At 45.9% G+C, this 22,838-nt stretch overlaps 1 protein-coding gene across 1 annotated transcript in view; it reads left to right on the top strand.

Annotated features, from left to right (window-relative positions):
• Positions 1-22,838, top strand: part of DNAH14 (dynein axonemal heavy chain 14) — a 163,838-nt gene that overhangs the window by 62,018 nt on the left and 78,982 nt on the right. The window contains exons 30-40 of the mRNA XM_036016183.1: positions 1,505-1,691; positions 2,582-2,658; positions 5,350-5,521; positions 6,533-6,622; positions 8,570-8,704; positions 13,616-13,831; positions 15,055-15,145; positions 16,462-16,670; positions 17,452-17,704; positions 19,733-19,817; positions 22,408-22,652. Coding sequence (XP_035872076.1) covers positions 1,505-1,691; positions 2,582-2,658; positions 5,350-5,521; positions 6,533-6,622; positions 8,570-8,704; positions 13,616-13,831; positions 15,055-15,145; positions 16,462-16,670; positions 17,452-17,704; positions 19,733-19,817; positions 22,408-22,652 — 1,760 coding nt within the window. The remainder of the gene's footprint in view (positions 1-1,504; positions 1,692-2,581; positions 2,659-5,349; positions 5,522-6,532; positions 6,623-8,569; positions 8,705-13,615; positions 13,832-15,054; positions 15,146-16,461; positions 16,671-17,451; positions 17,705-19,732; positions 19,818-22,407; positions 22,653-22,838) is intronic.

The following is a 22,838-nucleotide window of genomic DNA, read 5'->3' as shown; positions in this document are numbered from 1 at the left end:
GCCTTGAAATGCATATGCAAATTGTTTTCCAGGGATCGTATACATGAAGGGCAAGTAGCAGGCTTCATCAGACTTACCACCATGTCTGACATAACAAAAATGGAGGGGGATGCTGGGTGACGTCCTACCTGGTTTCAGGGACTGTGGCCTCATTAACAGAAGAAAGGGTCCCACAGCTAGAGCTGGGTGAGAAGGCCTTGGGGCACGAGGCACAAAGGAGACAGAACATTTCCTCCTGGCAGGAGCGCAGCCCCTGCCTCCCTCACCTCCCCCTGCTAGGCCCGGGTAGATGACTGGTTAGCCAGTGACGGGTAAGACCCCTCAAAGGTGGAGGGGCAACCTAAGACAGGCACAGTCTCAGTGGGCCATTGGGGAAGGGCTTTGGGGTCTGCAGAGAAGGGGCAGAAAGACCCTCACCCCTCGGCTTTGTCATAGCCTGAGTCCTCAGTCTCTTGGACTGTAAAAGTCTCCTGGTCTCTTGGCTGCTTTGCTCACCCCGCCTGACTCAGCCTAGAACAATGCCGGAGGCAGCTTCAGCCTTGTGCTGGGATGAACGGCTCCCAGGGGCAAGCCTCGACTGAAACGTACATCTGAAGCCGGCTCTGCCTAGCATAACCCTGTTGATCGCAGCAGCTCCCGTGCTTTTGGTTATGCCGCCATAACAAACCAGAAAGGGAGAGCTGTTGGGGACCGCTCTGTGTGGTTTTGGAGATTGCAGCCCCTCGAGAGCAGGCTCTGAAAGGGGCTGGTAAGTCTCCCTGGAGAACCAGGTAACACAGGGGGCAGACATGACCCAGCTCTAACACCGAGGGTTCCCGTGGGAATCGGGCCTGATAAATACATTGCGTCCTTTGAAGCTTGTTCTGCTTTGTATAATAGTCCTGCTGATATAAACCGGATGTTTAAGTTCAAGGCATAAGGAGTCAACTCCTTATCTCATGAAACACGTCGTAAAGACCCTCTGGTGTCAGCAGGACTAACAGACCCTGACCTATGACAAATCTCTGTGTCCCTTCCATTGTTATCTGTAGATAATACCTGTTTTTATAAAAGTATAGCCTTTTGACATTGACTGGTGAGCTATACGTGCATGCTGTATTCACCTGCACATGCCATTCCCAATAAAAGCCATTTGGGAGAAGGGCCTGGGGCATTCTGCTCTAGAGGGAATGGCCACCCCCTTTCCTGCCGGAACAGCAAGACTGTGTCCGGAACGACTTGTTTCTCATCTGCGGCAGACGGGAGGAATTCTCGGGACGGAGTTCCTCCCCCAGGAGGGGCCCAGGAAGAAAAGACCGTACGCCAGGATGCTTTGTGAGATGAAGAATAGAATAGACACCATCTTGTAAATGTCTTTTCTGATAAAGGTCACATAGAAAGCCAATAATAATAGCGCTCAGTAACAATAGAGTCATTTGGGGGGAAAATTCTATTATGTGGTGCCTCATCTGAAAAACTGAAAAGTGGTGTTTTTTTGTCTCCTTGTTTTTCTCACGCTCTGCAGATACAAAGGTCGAGTAGATCTGCCAGAGAACTTGAAATCCCTGTTTCGCCCGTTGGTGATGATGACGCCCCACTATGAGATGATAGCTGAAGTAATTCTGTTTTCCGTGGGGTTCAAATCTGCCAAGTTACTCTCCAGAAAGCTGGTCACCCTTTATGAATTAGTGAGCAGACAGCTCTCACAGCAGGTAATGGACCGCTGTTCTCAGACTGTGACTGTATAAAACTCCTCTGGGCTGGGTGCGGGAGCACCTGGGGAAGGAACGGAGCTGGAACTCCTGCCCGCTCCCCAAGTCCGTGCCCCGTCTCCAATGTCAGGCACCACGTGCAGTCAGTCAAGGTTGCAAACCTTCCCCCCAAGATCCAGGCAGAGTCATGAAGGACGTGTCATTTCAAAGCACAGACAGCCATCTGCGGACAGGGATGTTAGCATGTAGAGCAGTGGCTCGCAAACGTCGTTGCACAGCAAAACAGTTTGGAGGACTTGTTCAGAGACAGATTGCTGGACCTCACTGCCAGCTTGCTTTCTGCGGCAGAGCTTGCATATTTTCATTTCTGACAAGCTCTGCGGTGTGCCTGGTGCCACTGACCCGAGAGTACCACACTGGGAAAACCATTGTTCCAGCACACGCCAGCTCCCTGAGCGTTTGTCTATAACCCAGAGTGTTTGGACAGCTAGCCATGGTATTTCTCCTTGCAGTATCCTTCCAGTTCACCCCTCTCTGTCGTCAGAGGAAATTTAGTTCTGTCTCTGACACCTTTAGTGCTTATTTGTTGCTCTGTAAGAAGGAGAGTTCTAGGAGCACCAGGTGGAGAGAGAGGCGAGAGCGTTAGAAGCAAATCGAGTGTTTCTAGAATTGCATCCCTGTTTCTCTCCACAGCGTGAGGATCAGTGACTGAACTACAGCTCATTCTCATAAAATGTAAAGTTTTTCTAGAAACGCGGGCAAAGGAGCCTCAATAGACAGTTCTCAAAAAGTGAAACAGCAGTCCCTTATATGCTCCTCACATTTATTGACAGATGATTTCATTTTCCCGTCAGACACTTAGTAACTCAAGTATTTCAATGTTTTGATAGGACCATTATAATTTTGGCCTGAGGTTGCTGAAGACGATTATAATTGAGGCTGGAAAGAAGAAACGCAAGTTTAAACGGTCAGTTGGATTTTGAATTTTTAAGTCAGAGGGAGTCATACAACACTGGAAAAATAATGTTTTAAAATAGAAATAATGGTAAAACAGGAAGCTCCCAGAATGTCACAATAAACCGTGGTAGAGGTGGTGAAGAATATGCAAAAAAAAGAGGAAAAAGTGCACAGAATCCCTGGGTACCTTCCCTCAAACGGACCCGTCTCTCACAAATGTGCCACCTTCACATAGTAAATGTGTGATGGAATGAAAGAGCCCGTGTAAGAGGGCAGCGACTTAGTAAGAAATGTAAAACCCGTGTGAACACACCTGCATTAGGAGCATGTAAAACCCGTATGAAGAAACCGTTAGAACACAACCTAAAGACAGAAATGAAAGCATAAATAAATGAAATCATGTGGCACATACTTAACATCTTACAGGACTTCACATCATGAAGACTTAAATCCTCTCACAGGTAATTTATGAATGGAAATTCATCCCATTGAAAATACCAAGGGTATTGTTTTTCTGTTTAGTTTTTTAGGCAAGCTGATCCTAAAGTTTGCATAGGAAAATAAACAATTGAGGCTAGCTAGAAAAACACTGAAAAACAAGAGCCATGGAGGAGGAACACCCCTTGAAGGATTAAGGCATACAGTAAAGCTTCAGTAGTTAAAGTCTGGTGGTGCTGTCTTCACGAGCCACCTGGCAAACCGCTGGAACAGAGGAGGGAGTTTAGAAGTAAGACTGAGTGTGTTGTGTGTTGGGCGTTCAGCGCATCAGACACTGGGAGGCAAGAACAGACATTGTAATGGATAGTGTTGGGAAAACTAAACAGCCGTCTGGGTAAAGATCAAGTGGGAATCACAGTTGATATTATTTACCAGGATAAACTCAAAAAGGATTTTTTTAAAGTATTAAAGATTTTAAATATAAAAATGTAAAGCATAAGAGTATTTGAAGAAAGAAAATGTCCTTTATGTCCTTGGACTACAGACCATTTTGAAACTAAGGCTCCACCTAGAAGGCATAAAAGTGAAAAAGATACTATTTTTGAAGTTCAAAGACAAACGACAAACCAGGAAAAAAAGATATTTGCAACTCACGTCGAAGTTAAATAGCTCATTCTCATAAAATGTCGAATTTTCCTAGGAAAGTGGGCAAAGGAGCCTCCATAGACAGGTCTCAGCAAATGAAACAACAGCCCCCCCTAAATCAGTGCAAATACACGCAACGTCACTGGTAACGAGAGACGTGCTCATGGAAAGTCCGCCGAAGCCTTGCTCCTCGCCCAGCAGGGGGCGGGCGTGAGCGGTTGGGTGGCGCTTCCCGTCCACGAGGCTGTGGAGAAGCAGGCGCTCCTCCCCACTGTCGGTTTGAGTGGGGGCTCTGCTGAGGTGTTGCCTATTTTAAAAGCAAAAAGAAAAATATGTTACAAAAGGATATACCAGTGTGCTCTTTGTATGACATTTTTAAACAGTAAGCCTTATTATTGTTTGCGGATTACATACAGATGCAATCAAAGGTATCGGATGTCGGGAGGGGAGAAGCTCCACTACAACATTTTATTTCTTAAAAATCAAAGAGCAACTGAGGCGAATATTGCAGAACGGCCTGTATAATATTACGGGCGTGGAAATAGGTGTTTGTAATGACATGCTTTCTAATTAAAAAAAAAAATCGAAGGGGAGCAGCACCAAGTACCAGCTCCCCGAAGTCCTCGAGCGCCCTGCTCGCTCCGGAGAACCAGGAGAACCGTCCCGCGGAGGCGGCGCTGTCCCGCTGTCGGAGTCTCTTTCCTCCCAGCGCAGAGCACTCCGCGTCCGTTCGCACGGGCCCCTTCCGCCTGGCGTTGCTGCTTCCAGTGCACTTTCAGCCCGTCTCCGGTCACTGAGAGCGGCGTCCTGTCTGAGCTGCCACGCGGTGATAACACGGGACGTGAGCGACCGCTGTCGGAAAGCGGCAGCCGTGGGCGTGGTCCACCCCGGGCTGCCCCGGCCCGTCCGGTGGTGGGAACACACAGTGTCTGGGAGGCGCCACCGGTGGCATTTAACCAGAGCGCTGAGTTTTCGTGCCTAAATCGGGACACACGGACCCCGTGGTATTCCCAGATGCCATCTCCCAAATCCTTGTTTCGCAGACTCTTAAGCAAAGTGGTATTTTTAGATTTGACACCAAGGTTTGTTTCAGTACATTGCACATAAGCTATTATCTCCCCGCTCTGTATCTAATATCACCCCTCCCCCCCGCGCACACAGCCAGGCGTATAATCCTTCCTCAGTGTAAAGCGGCATCTGTCTTGGGGGAAAAGTGTGGAAAGGGTCAAGGTTATTCCCTAGAACCCCAGCAGTAAAGCCTGGAACTCTCTCCCCATCCTAGGGATTTTTGATGAGGCGTTACGTTATTTTGTATTTGATGTCAGCCTGAGTTCATTCCTGTTGCTTGTGGCTAAAAAAACCCTAATGCAATGCCCGTCCCTCCGACCAGGACTGGGGAAGGACGTTACCCTGGCTGTTCCAGGCAAGTGGGCCCCTCCCCGAGCCAGGGGCCAGCCTCACCTCCCCCAGGCCACAGAGCTGCTCTGCAGGGTCGGAGAGGAAGGAAGGAAGGACGGACACCGGAGGAGCCACTTCTAAAAACGACTCTCAGTGGTCTCAGATGTCAGCAAAACGTACGCGCTAACAGGTTGTTTCCGTTTGTTTTCTGTTATCACAGGGACACGAACGGCAGCCTCTCGGAACCAGATGAAACTCTCATCATCATCGAAGCAGTGAGAGGAGTGTGTTTGCCGAAGCTTCTTGCACAAGATGTCTCACTCTTTGAACAGATCATAGGAGATGTTTTTCCTCAAGCGACAGTTGCCAAAGTAAATCAGATCGCCTTGGAGGTAAAAAGACCTTTGAAAATTGTCACAAATGATTTGGATATCGAGTACCTAGATGTGGATGGAAAATATTAGCGTTTTTCTGAAATACTCTTATAATTTGGGGGATAAAAGTACTTGGAGAGGTATTTCCCCTTGGGGGAAAAAGAGCTTCCCCTGCACCGTGGCCTAATGGAAGGAAGGATGAACTGTACCTCCAGGCAAGGGAGGCTGTTACGTATTTGGTTCCTCAGTTTTCCCATCTTTCAAATGGGAATAATAATGATGATGGTGCCTGCTCTCCTACTTTAAGGGGGTGCTGTAAGAATCAAATTAGGTTAATGAAAACAGACTTCCAAATGTAAATATTTAATGGCTATTAAAATTACAAACTATAATTGTAGGGCCCTTCATTTTTTCTCTTACACGTACAGTCCCACAGCGACTGCTTAGCCTACTTGGGACCCCGACACCCCTGGGTGCTGGGGTGTGGCCTCCCGCCGCTCCCTGCGTCCAGCTTGCTGTCAGCGGCCGGGAGAGTTGCCTTCCTGAGACCCGGGTCCAACCACATCAACACAGCCACAGGGGGTCCGGTTGCCGGCACTGCAGACCCAGACTGTCTCAGCGGGTGGCACCGTTAGCAGTCTGGCAGGCCCGGTGTCTCCCCACTGTGTCCTCTTCCTTCCTCCGCTCTTTCCTCTCCATGTTTTTTCTACCTGGAATCTCTGCTTGTCTCCTGGCTCTTCCTCGGCCTTTATCGGGGGTCAGGCCATGAAACTTAAGAACAGCATGAGTTCTTAAATTTGGGGAGAGCCTGTGAATTTGCTGCCGGGGTCTGTGAACATGAGATTTGGGTGTATTATATTTGGGGTGGAAAGTAGGTTTTCATTATTCTCAGGTCGGCGAACTAAAATGTTAAGAACTGCTCTTTCAAAGTACAGTATTAGGTACCTAGATAGGAGAGATTTTGTAGGATCACATACCAAGAGTTTGACTTGCAATACATTTTAAATTAATGTGTTTGTTTTCTTTTAGAAAGTAATATTCATTGCCACACAGCAGCTGGGCTTACAGCAGTTGCCGGCCCAGAAAGAGAAAATCGTCCAGTTTCACAATCAGCTTCAGGTGAGTGCGGAACGGCTGTCAGCCACGCCTGGCTCCCGGGTTTTGAAAGGCGTGGTCAACAAGAAAACGACAAGGCGATTTGTGGGATCCTTAAGGAAAACAGGGCAGGGGTTCCTCAAAACATTAAAAATAGGCCTGCCTTAGGACCCAGCGATTCCACTTTGGGAATATAGTTGAAGAAACCCAAAACACTCATTCAGAAGAATGTACGCCCCTGTGTTCACTGCGGCGATATTTACGATCGCCAAGGTCTGGAAGCAACATGTTTTAGGGAAGAAAGCTGGGGTGGGGGTGTCAGAGTGGCCTTCCCGCTTCTGCCATCTAAAAGCACTGGTTCGGTTTCACGGGTTTAATGGGCCCTGGTGCCAGGCCAGGTTGTGGGGTGGCGTGTCCCGAGCCACATCGCAACCTTCCGTCTTTGTTATTGTCAAAAACCCTCAATAATCAGCCCGCCGGCTTCCCTTTAAAACATCCCGCATGGATTTTGATTGGGATAGAACTGAACTGATAATTATGGTGAGCATGTACATTTCAAGATACCGCATTTTTTTCCTCCACGGATCTGTTCGTCAAGGTTCTACTCTGCTTGCAAGCTAACGAGTTAGCCCGCCAAAGCTCTCTACTGGCGGAAAACACTAGGCTCCCAGGTCGGAAAGGGCTGTTTAGTACTTACAGTGGTGGCAGAAGCCTTTTTTCCGAGACTTAGTTATCACAGGACAGGTGACCAGGACAGGTGACAAGGCCAGGTGACAGTGACACCCACGGTGAGTTGTTTTACAGGAGGGGAGCCCACCCGTCTGGAAGGGTCCTACAGCAAGCATTCCCAGCCTTTGCTCTTGAAGGAGACACCATCACCTTCTTCACTGGGACAGCCAGTCAGTCTGTCCTCCATCCTGATAGGGAACGTTGTCCTCGCCTTCCAAACTGTGTGCGCTAGGAACACCCTCAAAAAGCGAGTGCTAAACAAAGCGGCTAATGCTCTGCTCAGAGGCCTGTAGAAACGTTAGAGACCTGTAAGGAATGGTCTCCTAACACTATCTACCCCTTGTCTATACACTGTCGTGTCTTCTGGTGAATTTTCCCATGAGTATCCCGCACTGTTGACCTCTCTGACTAATGTGATTGACAGGGGCTGGGATCACATTCATTCAGTTCATCTCAGACAGCATTTAAGTAAGGCTGCTGTCAGTAGGACTAGACACAGTGGGCTGAGGCCAGCCCAAAGTATTGTTTCCAACCACACCCATCCGAAGTCCCGGGTCCGAAAAGTGGAACAAATTCCACAAGCCGTTGGAATACCTCACAAAGCCAGGTGGGTGTCTCCCTAAGAGAAGCAACAAGTGCAAAAAAGCATATGGACTAGGTGATGCTGACTTTGAAAACCATGTGAGACACTTGGCTGGAAATAATTAGTAGACCATTGACATTTCACTCTGACACTCAGAACCAAAGACTGGGGAAGTGAATGCATTAGGGAGTCATTAGGAATTGGGATCTAGGGGAAGATATTTGAATTGATGAGATCAGAGAGTGTCGGTGTAAGGGGGTGGAGGGAGAGGGAGAGTGAATTACAGAAGGCGAATATGGAAAGAATAATTGAAATTCTGGAGAGAGAAAAAATAGAGCCACAGAAAGCTCAGGGTAATTTCATCACAGAAGCCAATCGTAGAGAAAGGTACGGGAATAAAGGACAATCGGCAAGTGAGATAAATTGTCCAAGATCAAGAATCGGAGACCATTCTTTGAACGTTAAAATTGGGTTCCTGGCGATTTTAACATTAGCCTGGTCAGGAAAACAGCCCGGAGGACAATAGACTGCACAGTAATGCGGAGGAAGGGTTTTCGGATGTAGTCAGAGACGTGTTTATAAATAAGAACCTTCCAGTCGCAGCTCAGCCGAACCGGTAGCGAACCTGAATCCCACCGTAGACCTGCCCTTGTGTTTAGGCGTTCGTCGGTGTGATGTTAGTGGGCCCAACGTGTGGAGGGAAGACGACAGTCCGAAGAATTCTCGAAAGAGCGTTGATGTTATTGCCCGTCGCAGACTCGTTGTCACCTGAAGACGAGGTCCCCATGTCACAGGTAGGTACACGTTCTACGAAATAAAACGTTTCTCTGTTGGTTACACCTTATGTTCTCTTTGCACCAGCTGCTCTGTGCTCGTCGACGTTATTGCCAGGAATTTTGTAGTTAGGAATCACTTGTGGTGAATGGGGCTTTTATTTAAATTTTGATTCTTAACCTGGTCATTGCTAATGTCAAATAAAACAATTGACTTTAAGTGTTTATTTTATATTTAGTCACCTTATTTAATGGGCTGGTAAGTTGTAAATTTTTAAGGTCATCAATTGAATCATCTTCAAGTGGATATAATTTCGTCTCTTTTCTAATATTTATGAAACTTATATTCTTCATTTCTTGCATTGATGGACTCTCCGGGACAGCTGTAGCATGCCCTTTGTTACTCCATCCTGAGCGCAGTCAGTATTTCTGTGTTTATATGCTGAATAAGTATGATGTTCACGCTTGGTCTGTCATACGTATTCTTTATCATACTTAGGGATTTTTTCCTATCCTCATTATACTTTGGTTTTTGACTCCTAGAATTTATGAGATGGTTTTTAGCGCCTATTTTTGCATTATAATAGGTTAATGTACTAAGCTATGTGGACAGATTTACTAACTGTTCAGTTGTCCTTGGATCCCTAGGGTAGCTCCTACTTTTCACGGGACAGCTGTAGTCACTGTGAGGTCGGACTCCCACACACAGTGTGCTCTTCGGTTACGTGAGGAGCCGCCGATGGCAGTCTGTCACAGAAGCCTTAGGAAGGCAGGCTCTCCGGGATGGAGACCTGTTCTCTCCTGATTGTGTGCAATATCCTGTTTTAAAATCGCTCACGTGGCAGTTCCTGAGGCTTGATCCTTTCCTAAACGCCCCTTATCAGCAGATCTTAATTAGTTCTTAAGCAATTCTTGTAACGAATAAGAGGCAAATTATCACAACAGTGAAATAATGACTAATATTTATGTTGTACTGTACATGGGCCAAATACTGGCTGAAACGCTTTTACTTGGATTACCTTGTTATAATCCTCAGAACAACCCTGTGGGCTGGAGTTGGTTTTATTAAAAAACAGGGTTTTTTAATTACAAAAGAAATATGGGCAATTGTGAGAAATTTGGAAAATGCAAAAATATGAAGAAATTATTGCTAGGCAGAATGACTGCAAATATTTTGCTGTATTTCCTTTGATTATTTTTCTTTTTTCTTTTTTTTTAATTTATTATTTATTTTCAGAGAGGGAAGGGAGGGAGATAGAGAGAAACATCAATGTGCGGTTGCTGGGGGCCATGGCCTGCAACCCAGGCATGTACCCCGCTGGGAATCGAACCTGCAACACTTTGGTTCGCAGCCCGCGCTCAATCCACTGAGCTACGCCAGCCAGGGCTCTTTGATTATTTTTCCTACGCTGATTATATTTTAAAGTAATTGACATAGTGCTGTGCATAAATGATCTTAGTCTTTCTAATGTGAGCACCTTCATCTAATATTATATGTCGAGGACCCCATGTCATTAAAATTCCCCAAGGTGTCATTCTGATGACTCTGTAGGGCTATACTGTAATTTATTTAATGATTCTGTCATGTTTAATATTTTTAAATTTGGGTTTTTTAAAGTATCATGATAAAGATATGTAGGCTGGTGGCAGTACCTCAGGTGAGGTTTTTGATCCTATTCCTGAGCTCACGACTGCTTCCTAGTTGGTCTGTTCAAGGTCGTCTCTGTATTCTGGTTTCAGTTTAGTTTGCTTTATCTCCTCATCCTCACTTCTCCTACCCCTTCATCATAGGGGCAAAAACCCCTCTGATGTTTTCACTACACGCCCTTACGTATGTGTATGTCCTTTAAAAACATCTGCCCAGCCACCGGATCGGTTTGTGGTGGGGCATGACTTTATACCACGTGCTGAAAGACGGAATCCCCATGTCAGATGATTAGCCATTTGAGGGGACAGTTCAGCAACATTTAGTGCATTGACGCCGTGGTGCAGCCATCACTCGCCCTAGTTTTGGAGCTGCTTCATCACCCCGGGAGAACCCCCGCCCACCGAGAAACGGCTCTTTGTTACCTTCCCTCCTTATTCCCCAGAAGCCGCTGTTGGCTTTCTGTCACTATGGCTTTTACCTTGGGGACTTTCATAGGAAAGAAGTTACACAACATGTGATCTCACGTGTCTGGCTGCTCTTACAATGTGTTTCTGAGGTCTACTCAGGTTGTGGCCTGTATCGGCACTGGAACATTTACGGCTGAGGAACATTTCACCGTGTGGGATATTCGTCTATCCATGCATCGCCTCTTGTTTCTTTCTTCATCCCTGGATGGGTGTTCGTGTGGTTCCCACCTTGTAGCTACGATGTGGTCATTCCCTCTGTTTCATTAAGGTGATATATGACATTGGGTGGCTTTCTCGTGTCCATCCACCCTTGCATCCCTGGGATGAATCTCCCTTGGTCACGATGCAGAATCCATTAAAGGCGCTGTTGGATTCAGTGGCTAGCACCTTGTTGAGGGTTTTCGCGTCCTTCTTTGTAAGGAATGTTGGCCTGTGCTGTCCTGTTCTTGTGGTGTCTTTGGGTTTGATGTCAGATAATGTTGGCCGCTTAGAACATTAGGAAGTGTTCCCTCCTTCTCCATGTTTCGTAGGAGTTTGGGGAGGGTTGGTGGTAATTCTTGTTTAAATGTTTGGCAGAATTCATTGCTGACTGTTTGGGCTTTTCTTTGTTGGGGTTTTATTATTTTTTTCACTTTTTAACATTTTTTAATTTTAATTGTTGTTCAAGTACAGTTTTCTGTCTTTTACTCCCAGCCCACCTCAACAGTGCTCCCCACCTGTTGGAGGTTTTTAATTAGTGATTCAGTCTCTACTTTTTATAGATCTGTTGAGATTTTCTGCTTCTTGCTTGAGTCGGTTTGCTAATATTTGATGTTACTAGGAATTTGGTTCATCTAAATTATATGATTTGTTGGAATACAATTCATATTGTTTTCTTATAACCCTTTTAAATTCTTCCCAGCAGGGGGGGCGGAATGAGGGTGGGAAGGGGTGTGCAGGGTGGAGGGAATAAAGGAGGGAAAATAGGACAACTGTAATAGCATAATCAATAAAATATATTTTGTCCTGGCTGGCGTAGCTCAGTGGATTGAACGCAGGCTGCGAACCAAAGCATCGAAGGTTTGATTCCCAGTCGGGGCACATGCCTGGGTTGCAGGCCATGGCCCCCAGCAACCGCACATTGATGTTTCTCTCTCTCTTTCTCCCTCCCTTCTCCCTCTGGAAATAAATAAATAAAACCTTTTTTAAAAATAAAATATATTTAAACAACAAAAATAAATCAATTCTTCACAGAAGTAGTGATGTCCGTACTTTTGTTTCCAGTATGGTTTATTTGTGCCTTTTCTGTTTTTCTCAGTCAATCTGGCAGTTTCCCGATTTCGTTGATCTTGTCAAACCACCACCATTGAGTCTCATTGGTTCTCCCTGTTGGTTTTCCCTTCACTATTTTGTTTATCTCCTCCCTAACAGTTGTTTCCTTCCTTTTCTCTCTCTGAGTTTAGTTTGCTCTTCTAGTTCTCGTTTCTTATGGCGTAAAATTAATTGGTGCTTTGAGATCTTTCTTCTCTTTTAACGTTGGTGTTTGCGGTTGTAATTTTTCCCCTTTGCACGACGTTCGTTTCACCCACTCGTTTTGTGTTTTGTGTTTTTATGCTCGCGTGCCTCAGCTCCCTAGCTCAGAAGCTACTTCTTTGGACCCTGTGGTTGTTTAAGTGTGTGTTGTTAAATTTCCACGTATTTTGAAAATTTTCCAATTTTTCTCCTATTACTGATCTCTAGTTTCATTCCACTGTGATTGAAGAAGCTGCTTGGTAGGGTTTTAATATTTTAAAGTTTGTTGAGAGTTGCCTTCCGACTGCTCCTCAGCCCGGGGAATTTCCACAGCCCTGCCTTCAGACAACGTACCCTTTTTCCTGTCCGCTCAACTTGTTGTCTGATGCCTGTGTTGAATACTTTATTTCAGTTGTACTTTCAGCTCCATGATTTCTGTCTGGTTCCTTCTTATACCTCTGTCCCTCTATATATATTCCCTACTCATTCTCACTTGTTTTAGTTTTTTGGCCATGGTTTCCTTCATCTCTTTGTGCAGTTGAAGACTTTGGTCTAGTGCATCCAATGTCTGAGCTTCCTCAAGGATGGTTCCTCTCCATTGATTTTATTCCTTCGAATGGACTGTGTTTTCATGCCTTGGGATTATTTGTTGGAAACCAGGCATTAGCAAAAACAGCCACCTTTTCCAGTCTTTGCAGACCTGCCGTGTGCTGGGGTGGTTCTCCGCTGACTAGCTGGCACTGCTCCAAACCCAGGGCCTTCCATGGTTTGCTGTGCATCTCTACCCTTAGTCTCTTAGTCTCTTGTCTTAGGCTTCTGTGGGTCCACAGTCTTGCAGGGGTATTTTTTACAGTGTCTGCCACTTTTTCCAACTGAGATCTGAGATGGGGGGCATGGACCCCAGGTGTTCAGGTGTCCCCCCCCATCCCCCAGGGCGTATCACAGATAAGGGCTGTAGGGTGCCAGCTCTGCCCTGAGGCTGGAAGCGGTACCCTGCTCACCCCCACCACTGCTCCCAGCCCTGGCTCCAGGCCCTGCACCTCCCAGCTCCTGTGCTGTGTTCCCGGATGAGCACCAGGGATTTGTTCTCCATTATTTTTCCAGAGCTATCGTGTGTAATACCTAGACTTTTAGAAACAATATTGTATTATAATGGCTAATTTTAATGCATCAATTGTGATTGTCCCTTGCAAACTGTTACCTTTATAGAGGAGCTTTCTTTGGAATCAAAGACCTCTCCGAAAACTCTTTGGTAATAACAATGTCAAATGTCAAATAATTGTATCATAGTTAATGTCTTTAAAAACCACACTGGACTATTCTCAGATTTCAGGAAGAAAAGGAAAAGTGGATATTTGTGTTTTAAACCCCAAGTGTGTCACTCTCAGTGAACTGTATGGACGCCTGGACCCTAACACCATGGAATGGACCGATGGATTGTTATCAGCAACGATTCGGAATTATGTGCATTTAAACACCGAAGGGGATTCGAAGAAAGATAACATCCATAAACTAAGGTCAAGAATCTCAGATGCATCTAATGTAAGTTTCATATGGGATGATTATTTTTATTTTGACTATTTGGGATTATTTCACTATTGATCTGAAGTCAGATTAGCATCATTGAATACGAGTGTAAAAGTAAATTTAAAAGTTATGATCAGTTAGGAAGGAAAAATTGTAAGCTATAAAAATAAACCAGAAAATAAGCCATTGTGTTTTAAAACGGTCTGCAAACAATAAAGCTAGCGATGCTGCTCTTACAGGAGCACAGGTGGATCGAGGGATGGGTCTGGTCCCCAGCGCACCTTCCAAACCACTGGTGTGCCGAAATGCTTCGATAGAACAGCGAGTGAAGCATGTGATACAAAATTCACCAAAGAATAAATGTGACGAGCAAAACAAAATGGGAAAGGTTGTATCCTCATCGGCTTACCCAGTACATTTCATCCGCTAAACCATATTAATAAAAAAAGACATTCGAAATCTAACAGATTAGCAGAGCTTTTTTTTTTTTAACAGAAAAATAATACTCCATGATGACAAGGTTGTAAAATAGAGACGTTCGTACAGGTTTGGTCTTCACCCCACCTGCTGTCAGTGGGAAGGGAAGCCAGTCCAGGCAGCTGAAGACCTCTTACTCACCCCTGTTGGGGAATTAAATAATTAAGCCCCCCCACCCCGATAATGAAGAGTCCGGTATGTGCATCGAACAGAACTCCTCAGAGGTTGGTGTGAGAACGAGCCACGTTAGATTCACCTGGGAGCACAGTAAAACTAGAATTCCTGGGCTCCTTCCCAAACACATTGAGTCCGAACAACCCAGGGTGGGGTGTTGGAACCTGCGAGTGAACAGACCCCCAGGGCGCTCCTACGTAGCCTGAGGTTTTAAGTCTGTCATGAAGGGGAGGTCCAGGAGAACCACCCACCATAGTGTCAACTGTGGTTGGCTGGTTTAGAGATGAGGCAACTCAGAGAACTCCTGCTTGCTTCTCTGTGCTTTGCTGCACTATTTGAATACTGTATAACAAGCATGTATTACCTTTCTGGGGAAACACTGAAAAGTATTTTCTAAGAGAAAACGACCTGTAGTCCCAGCAGTTACCTTGTGCTGTGGTGGTTACATGTGGGTCTTTTCAGCTACGGAAACTTCTGCCTTTCGTATTTTTATCACACACCAAAAAAAAGCATATTGACATACAGTTTCTTGTTGTTGGAAAATGTGACCAAATAAAAATCTAAACACTATTGATAACTTGTTTTAGGTTTTCCAACTTCGTACCCCTGATGAGGCAGATATGGACGATAACATTTTCAAGGAGATAGCGAAAGATGTTAAAATGACAGAGAGTGAGAGTGAGTATTGTAACGAAATTTAATGAAATGACTAATGAACATAAAAGACAAACTGAACCCATCTGATCTTTGTTTATATTTTTAGAGCACTTTTGACTAGTGCTATTTTGTTCTACTGTTATTTTTCCCTCATGAGCACCTTTAACATTTGAATAATCTTGCCACATGTTATATTACAGCATGCACATGTATACTGACATGTAAATACTAGGGCTGGCAGCTTACAAAGCCCTTTTAGCTCATTACTAAGTGGATGTTGCAGGTAGAAGTAAATACTGCGTGGCAAGCGGCAGTGGCGTACTACCCTGCGCTGCCTCTGACATGGGGCTCCGGACAGCTGCGGGTTCCCGGCCCCACGCACTCGCCTCGAGCAACGACTCCTCACACTAACTGCACGCCTGCCCCACGCCGCTTGGCCATGCGCTGGGGGGCAGAGATGTGTGTGACGAGGTCCCTGTCCCAAAGGGGCGGGCAGTCTGCTGCAGGACCCCGACCACTGCTCTCTCCGCACCCCGGTGAACCTCAAATCAATGTCCCCCTGAAGGACACTTCTGTTCTTGACTTTGAACGTGGCATCAGCCGTTGCTTCTACTTCCTTAGGATTCCCAAAGTTTGGGGTGTTCCTTGTTGGTATTCGTACAGTGATGGGGTGTAAGTGTCCTTCACAGGGTCTTAGGGACACCCCAAGGCAGGTGTTTCAGCCAGCGAGGGCCCATCTCTGCAGTTCCTACTCTCCTGTTCTTCTGGGGCATTTCCCTGTCATCTAAGTGGCTCACTACTCTCCGTCTCCATAGTGACCTGTTCATACCTCCCCCGTCCTGATGGATTTTCTAAAACTACAGAGCAAGATGGGGTCCAGAGTGTGGAAAGGGGGTAAATGGGCTCCCAGGGTGGAGTCCTCGGAAATCTGTCTGCCTGGTTCTTTATTCCAACGGCATCTATCTCCCTGGCCTATTTCCCAGAGGCCGCTTGTGCTCCCCCAAACATTCCCTGGTGGGAGGGGGAGCGCAAGCCATGTCATGGAAAAGGTGAGTTCATGCCTCTTTCTCTTACCCACATTTTAAGGGCCAGTTATACAATTCAGCTGCCTCACATTACTGAAACAATGTTTAAGGCATTATTAAGTATATGGTATGAGTATTTATTTAACAGACACTAAAGACTGTGTAAAAACACATTTCCTCCGATGTTTTCTAGGATAGCATTTCTAACCTTAATTAGAAAGCATTCTCTAAGTAAAATAAGAGTATTTGCAGGACTGTAATGGAAGGAGACCGGGACCGTCCCAGCTCCATCACAGGCTCTCTCCTCCGCAGGGTTCGACTGGCAGTGGGTCGTCTTGGACGGCCCGGTGGACCCCTTCTGGGTGGAAAATCTCAACTTGATGCTGGATGACACCCGGACGCTGTGCCTGGCAAACAGCGAGAGAATCGCTTTAACCAAGAAAATACGAGTGATCTTTGAGGTGGACAGTCTCTCCCAGGCCAGTCCCGCCACCGTCAGCCGGTGCGGGATGGTCTACATGGTGAGTTTTCGGACTCCAAGTCCCTCACGGAGAAAACGAATTGTTTCGGATGATCTCTGGCCTTTTCCACTGTGTGTTCCACTGTTGCCAGCGGAGCGGTCCCAGTAGTTAAACGTTTTGTGTTCCCTGGAGGCTCCTAGCCCAGAGATGGATAGGAATGTTCTTACTACCGTTGTTACTACTTCTCAGGATTGGGAACGTCGGCATTTTCCACGGCGGAGAGAACGGGGTGGGTTCCGTGGACAGGCCAGGCTGCTGGTGGGGGTTGTTTTCCCCACAGAGGGAAGATTGGCCGGAGCTTTTTCACACCCACTCTAGGCCTCCTAGAACTCGGGGCACACGCTTCCAAGGGCGGCGGAGAGGTAGAAGCCACAACAAAGAATAAATCATTTTCCATCCGTGCAATTCAGTACTCGCCTCTGTTAGTCCCACATTCTAAGCTACTTAACGCAATTTTATGAATGCCGCTAAGGACAGGGCCGGTTTGCTGGGTAAGCGCTTCCTCTCACCACGTGTGCTCGCAGCCCCAACACACGCCCTGCACGCTCCCTACCCACGATGCCCCAAATGCTCGTCGGCTTGTAGGACCGTGGTTCAAACACTTCAGAGGAGGGTAACTCTCTAAGCCTTTTTGATCACTTGCCCTTTTAATGAATGATGATTCTAAACCAGATTTGGCAGGGGCAGTGGTAAATTAAAGAGAAAGTGAGAAGGCCGGGGGCGGGGGGGCACTGTGTTTTCGTGTATTTACATAAGATTATCTTGTGCTTCTTACTGTTAGGATCCCGTTGACCTGGGATGGAAGCCTTATGTGAAGTCCTGGCTTTTGAAGACTTCTAGGATTATGAGTCAATCAGGAGTGGATTATCTTGATTTCTTGATCCAAAACAGTGTCAGAAGTGGGCTGGAGTTTTTAAAGAAGCATCAGAAACTTCAGCCATTTCCTGTGCAAGACATAACGGTCGTTGTAACCCTCTGCAGAATTCTCGATGCTTTCTTTGAATTCATGAGTAAAAATGGAGGCTTTGGGCAATGTGAGTTCTCCCTCCCCGAGTCTTGCTAATGATATTCTGTCCTGGCTAGTCAGTGCCGTAACTTCTCAGCGCTCTTAGATTTTATAAGAGGAAGGAGGGAACGCCGGGAACTCTCAGTCTGCTTGTACCAAAAGCAGGCGTGTGCACGTGGAACAAACGAAAAATCACCGACAGAGGAGCCTTTCAATGCAGTACATCAGCATCCCATAAATGCCGACCGGTCACAAAGAAATGAGTGTAAAGAATCCTCAGAGGACCACTACTAGGGGAGAATGTTTTTGCTGTGTTTTAAAAACTCCTGGAGACGTCAATGGTGGGGGGAGGGGATCCTTTCAGAAACCTCAGGTGCACACACGCCAAGGCACAGCCGTGGGGAGTCGTGAAGCACCTGTAAGGAGCCGTGAAAGGCTGAGAGAACAGTCCGGCATCATGGCCAAGGCCGAGAGAGAAAGCAGTCAATAAAACGGATGCCAGCCACTTAGAATCGTTTTGCTCCCACTGCACATACTTGCACAGGGCACAAGCCGGAGCTCTCGTTTCTCATGGGACACTCTTATCCCTCACAAATCTCGGAGGAAAAATTTCCTTCTAGCTTTGCTGGGCCAACAGCACCAGCTTCCCTAGTGCCCTCTGCATGGGGAGCCCCGTCAGGGCCCAGGGCTGATTCAGGGGTCTCCCTCCTCTCAGCGTGCAGGGCTCGTCCTCCTGGCCCGGTCCCGGTCCAGGTCCCGGTCCTGGTCACTGGAGTCTGCCCTCACCGCTGCACCCCCAGGGCAGGCGGCGCATGCCTCTGTATTTACTGTTCTGTCTCTGACTTCCTCCTTCGCTTCTGGCTCCGAAGGACCTCCCTTTCTTTATTCCGAGCACTCCCGTGGTTTGTGGTGGTGGTTCCATCATAAATTATTGCGCTAGCAGCCTGCTCTTAATTACCACAGCTAGAGCGTGCTGAAACCTAAACTCTCATGAAGGTACTCACAGTATCCGTCGACTCAGCCTTTCTCGGTGACCCACTTGGCAATATACACCACCAATGGCCCTAAACTCTAGTATTCTAGAAATTTATGGTAATCACAGAAGTGTACAGGTATAGCACAAGGAGCTTTATAACAGAATTGTTTGTAATCATAAAAAACAGCAATAATCTGAATTCTAACAATAAGAGAATGGATTTATAAATTATAATGCAACAATAACCATGTCATAAAGATAAGACATAAAATAAGCAGAATGAGAAGTCTGTCTTTTAATTATTTAAGTTTAGATTTTAAAATATCCTGTACTTAATATTTAAGTAGCATATATAAAAGACCATAATAAAATCCATCGATATTTAATAATCATCTGTGGGTGGTACAATTATGAGTGATGGTTATTTTCTTCTATATACTTTTGGTTATTTCTACCTGTTTTACAAGAATCCTATGTTATTTTAACACAGAAAACAAATGTGATTATTTAAAAAAGCTAAAAGGGAGAATGAATAATTGTCCATTCTCTACATTTCTCTGTGAAGCGGACGGCTCGAGCAAAAAAAGGGTGGGCGGTGCGCTCAGGAGGAGGCAGTCGCTGTGCCCCTGTTTGGTGGTCGGTTCGGCACACGTGCTCTCCGAACTCGTTCAGGTTTCTTCTTCAGGGCCCCATCCACTTCGCCGGGGCCCGTTTATCAGTCTGGGATGCGTGCCGTGTGTGGGGGCGTCACCTGCATGTGTCGGAGCTTTCACTGCCGAGCCATCAGACGTACTGAAAAGTTAGCGGAATAAAATAGAGAAGGAAAGCATGCAGATCCTCCAAATGAATGAGGATCGGTTCAGACAATTGTAGGGGCACCCTCTGCTCTTTTTTTCTCAGGAAAGCAACTCCCACCCCGGGCCAGGCGAGGGCAGAGTAAGACATTGTATGTGAAACTGAGCCGCTCTCCTGGGAGGGTTCACAACCGGAACCCTGTCGAGAGCGAAGCCTCACTAGTAGTGAATCAGCTAGACTGGGAGCCTGCTGCTAACTGTGGAAACATCTTCTCTCCTTTTTAAGGTGACGATGTGAAGGACACTTCAACTGAGGACAAAAGCTATCCATTTTCAAAACCGTGTGTCAAATTCAAGGATACGAAAGAGAGGTCAGTCACGTTCATTCAACAGACGTGTTTCCCTACCCACTCGGTGCCAAACACTCAGATGAAAGCCGAGTAACTTGTCAACAAACCAGTACTTTTATGACTGTGTAACATCAAACCCACTGACATTTCTCTTCTTTCAGCCTTGATAATGTCTTGTATGTCTAATACAAGATAACCAGATTTTTATGCTAAGTTATGTGAATAACATGAATACATTTGTCCAGACTCTGGAATATTTGAGCAAAAAATAGAATTGACATGAATGTGTTGTATGAATCTGCCATTTATGAGATGGGAAAGACTGAACCAGTCACCAGTATTCTTGAGCTTTGATTTTATCATTTAAAAAACTGGAGTAATGTGGTGTGCTAGACGTGTAGAAAGTGCCTGGTGCATAGTAAGTGCTCAATAAATTATAATTATAGAAATTATCAGGTTTGTAATTCTCCTGCCATTGTGTAGGACAGGAAAGTCACTGTTGGGGCCTCCCTACGCCTCACTTTGGGGCCTGGAGACATTTGTGTCACATCTGCCTTTAAACGATAGAACATTCTAGACTTGGTTTTCACTCTGCCCGTCAACCCTGCCGGCAGGTTCACTCACCTGGGAACATCTTGCTTGTCAGAAGGCTAGCCCAACCCTTTACCACGGCTTGCCTGCACTGTTGTCATAGACTGTGAATTGGTCTCCTCCGTTGTTCCAGCCCATTCTCAAATGGACAGCCATCTATTTATTTTTAATTTTTATTAAATAGCAAGTAGCCATAAAAGAATATTTGTAAAATATGTGTGAGGTAGAAATAACAATACACAAATATCCATATACACACCAGTTAGTTACAGAAAAAAAAACATGTTAATTTACCTTTGAAGTCCCCTGTGCACCTGAATTTTATGGTGTCCCATCATCTGAGATAACCACTATCCTGGGCTTTGTGTTGTAATACGTTCCCAAACTGTATATCTTTCAACACTGCGTGTTTTTTGACTCCAGTGGAATCACTGCCTGTGTTCTGTGTCTCATGTTTATGTTCAATGTCATGTCCCTGTGATTAATCCACTTTCACTGCTGACTAATTGCTCATTGTATACATAGGTCCAATGTATTTATCCACTGACAGACACAGAGGTTGTTTTCAATTTCTGTTATTTCAAATGCTACTGTGATTAATACGCTTGCACATGCCTCCTGTTATTTATATGCAAGAGTTTGATTTTTTAAAAAAACATGAATTAGCCCTGGCTGGCATAGCTCAGTGGATTGAGCGTGGGCTGCAAACCCAAGTGTCGCAGGTTCGATTCCCAGCCAGGGCACATGCCTGGGTTGCAGGTCATAATCCCCAGCAACCGCACATTGGTGTTTCTCTCCCTCTCTCTATCTCCCTCCCTTCCCTCTCTAAAAATAAATAAATGAAATCTTTAAAAAAAACATGAAGTAGAACGTTCCTCTGTATAGTCATGTACTGACCTCCCGTGAGACCCAGAGTGAAGGGGAAGCCCCCCGGCACAGCTCACCTCCCAGTGTCCGCAGCCAACCGTGTGTGACCCCCTGGTTCGGTGACCCCCCCCAGGCTTTTTCCTTTCTGTTCCTCCCATGGGCCGTGACCCTTTGACCTCATGCCCTTGGCACATGTATTTTCCCTTCTGCTCAGAGGCTCTTCTGCCTCCGTTTGGCCAAGTCTCACTCACTTGCAGGGCTCAGTTTGACTGCTGCGCCCTGGTGGACGCCTTCCCCGTTGCCACAGTGTAGGTCAGTTTTCTCCGTGATATTCTCTGTGGGGTGAACGACTCTTTACTCTTGACTCTCAGCACGCTTTACTGTTCATTTCCTTGACCTGGAAATAAGGAGCCACATTTGTTTTGTTTGGAGTGACTGATACATAGTCGAAATTCGGTAACTATTTGCCGAATAAACTATTACATGTGACTAGGAAGTGCAAGGGCAAATTGTACACGTGCGTTGTACACTCTTGATTGCCCGTACATTTCAGTTCAGAGGTATTTTTAGGATTGTTATAACATAAACAATTTTACAATAATGCAAAACCCTGAATTGTTTTAAATGTTCTCAAGTCAGGACCAAGCTTTGGCTCGGTCCCACCCCCCTTGGCCTGTTCACTGTAGAAGTTCAGGGTCCCAAAGACCACGCTGACCCAGGCTGACCCAGGTCGGAGGAGTCTCCGCCCACACTCCCACTCCCTGGCTTCCGCCACGGGGAACTGAGTCAATTCTAGGACTTGGTTAAGAGGAGGACACAGTGAATGACCCGTGTCTTTCTCTGTAAAATAGAGAATTATCTGATGCTCTTCCAAAAGGCAGGCAAACTCTCAGGGTGTAAATTGACCTAAAATAAAAGTGATTCATGTGTCCTAAATAAATAAAAGGCGACTACAAATCTCTTGCTCATATGGTGCTTTGAAGATAAAAATAGTAGCAGTGACTTACGTGACTTACTGAAGGAAAATTATACATTAACAAAAACTTTTTATGTTAACACTGAACTATTGCAATGCTTAGTAAGGAAACTTTGATTTGATATTGAAATAAATGAACTGAATGCTTTCTAAAAACTTTGACCCTCACCCCTGCAGAACTGTCCCCTCCAAGGGGGAAAACATATGGTACCTGGAGAAGTATCCTGACAAACTCAAGACAATGATTCAGAAGCTCTTTGTCTTCGCTTTCACCTGGGCGTTTGGGGGAACTTTAAGGCGTGAAGATGAGCATGAAAGTGACGTGCTGCTGTATTCCAGTTTCAAACCTACGTCTCTCACGAGAGTAACCTACGATTTTGATGACCTTGTTCATGAACTCTTTGAAAGCAACTCACTAATAGGTAAGTTCTGGGAAGGAGAAGTCGTAATTATGCTTACTGTAGAACATACATTTGAAACTCTTTTTTGTGTGAATTTTTTCTATTGTCATTCAAGTACAGTTGTCTCCATGCCCCTCCCCCCCCACCAACTCTCCCCTGCCCCACCCTCAACCCCACCTCCCTTTGGCTTTGTCCACGGGTCCTTTA

Source organism: Phyllostomus discolor, chromosome 15 (genome assembly GCF_004126475.2).
Source record: "Phyllostomus discolor isolate MPI-MPIP mPhyDis1 chromosome 15, mPhyDis1.pri.v3, whole genome shotgun sequence".
Lineage (NCBI taxonomy): Eukaryota > Metazoa > Chordata > Mammalia > Chiroptera > Phyllostomidae > Phyllostomus > Phyllostomus discolor.
The sequence above is the reverse complement of the archived record's forward strand: the minus strand, read 5'-3'. Positions and strand labels throughout refer to the sequence as shown.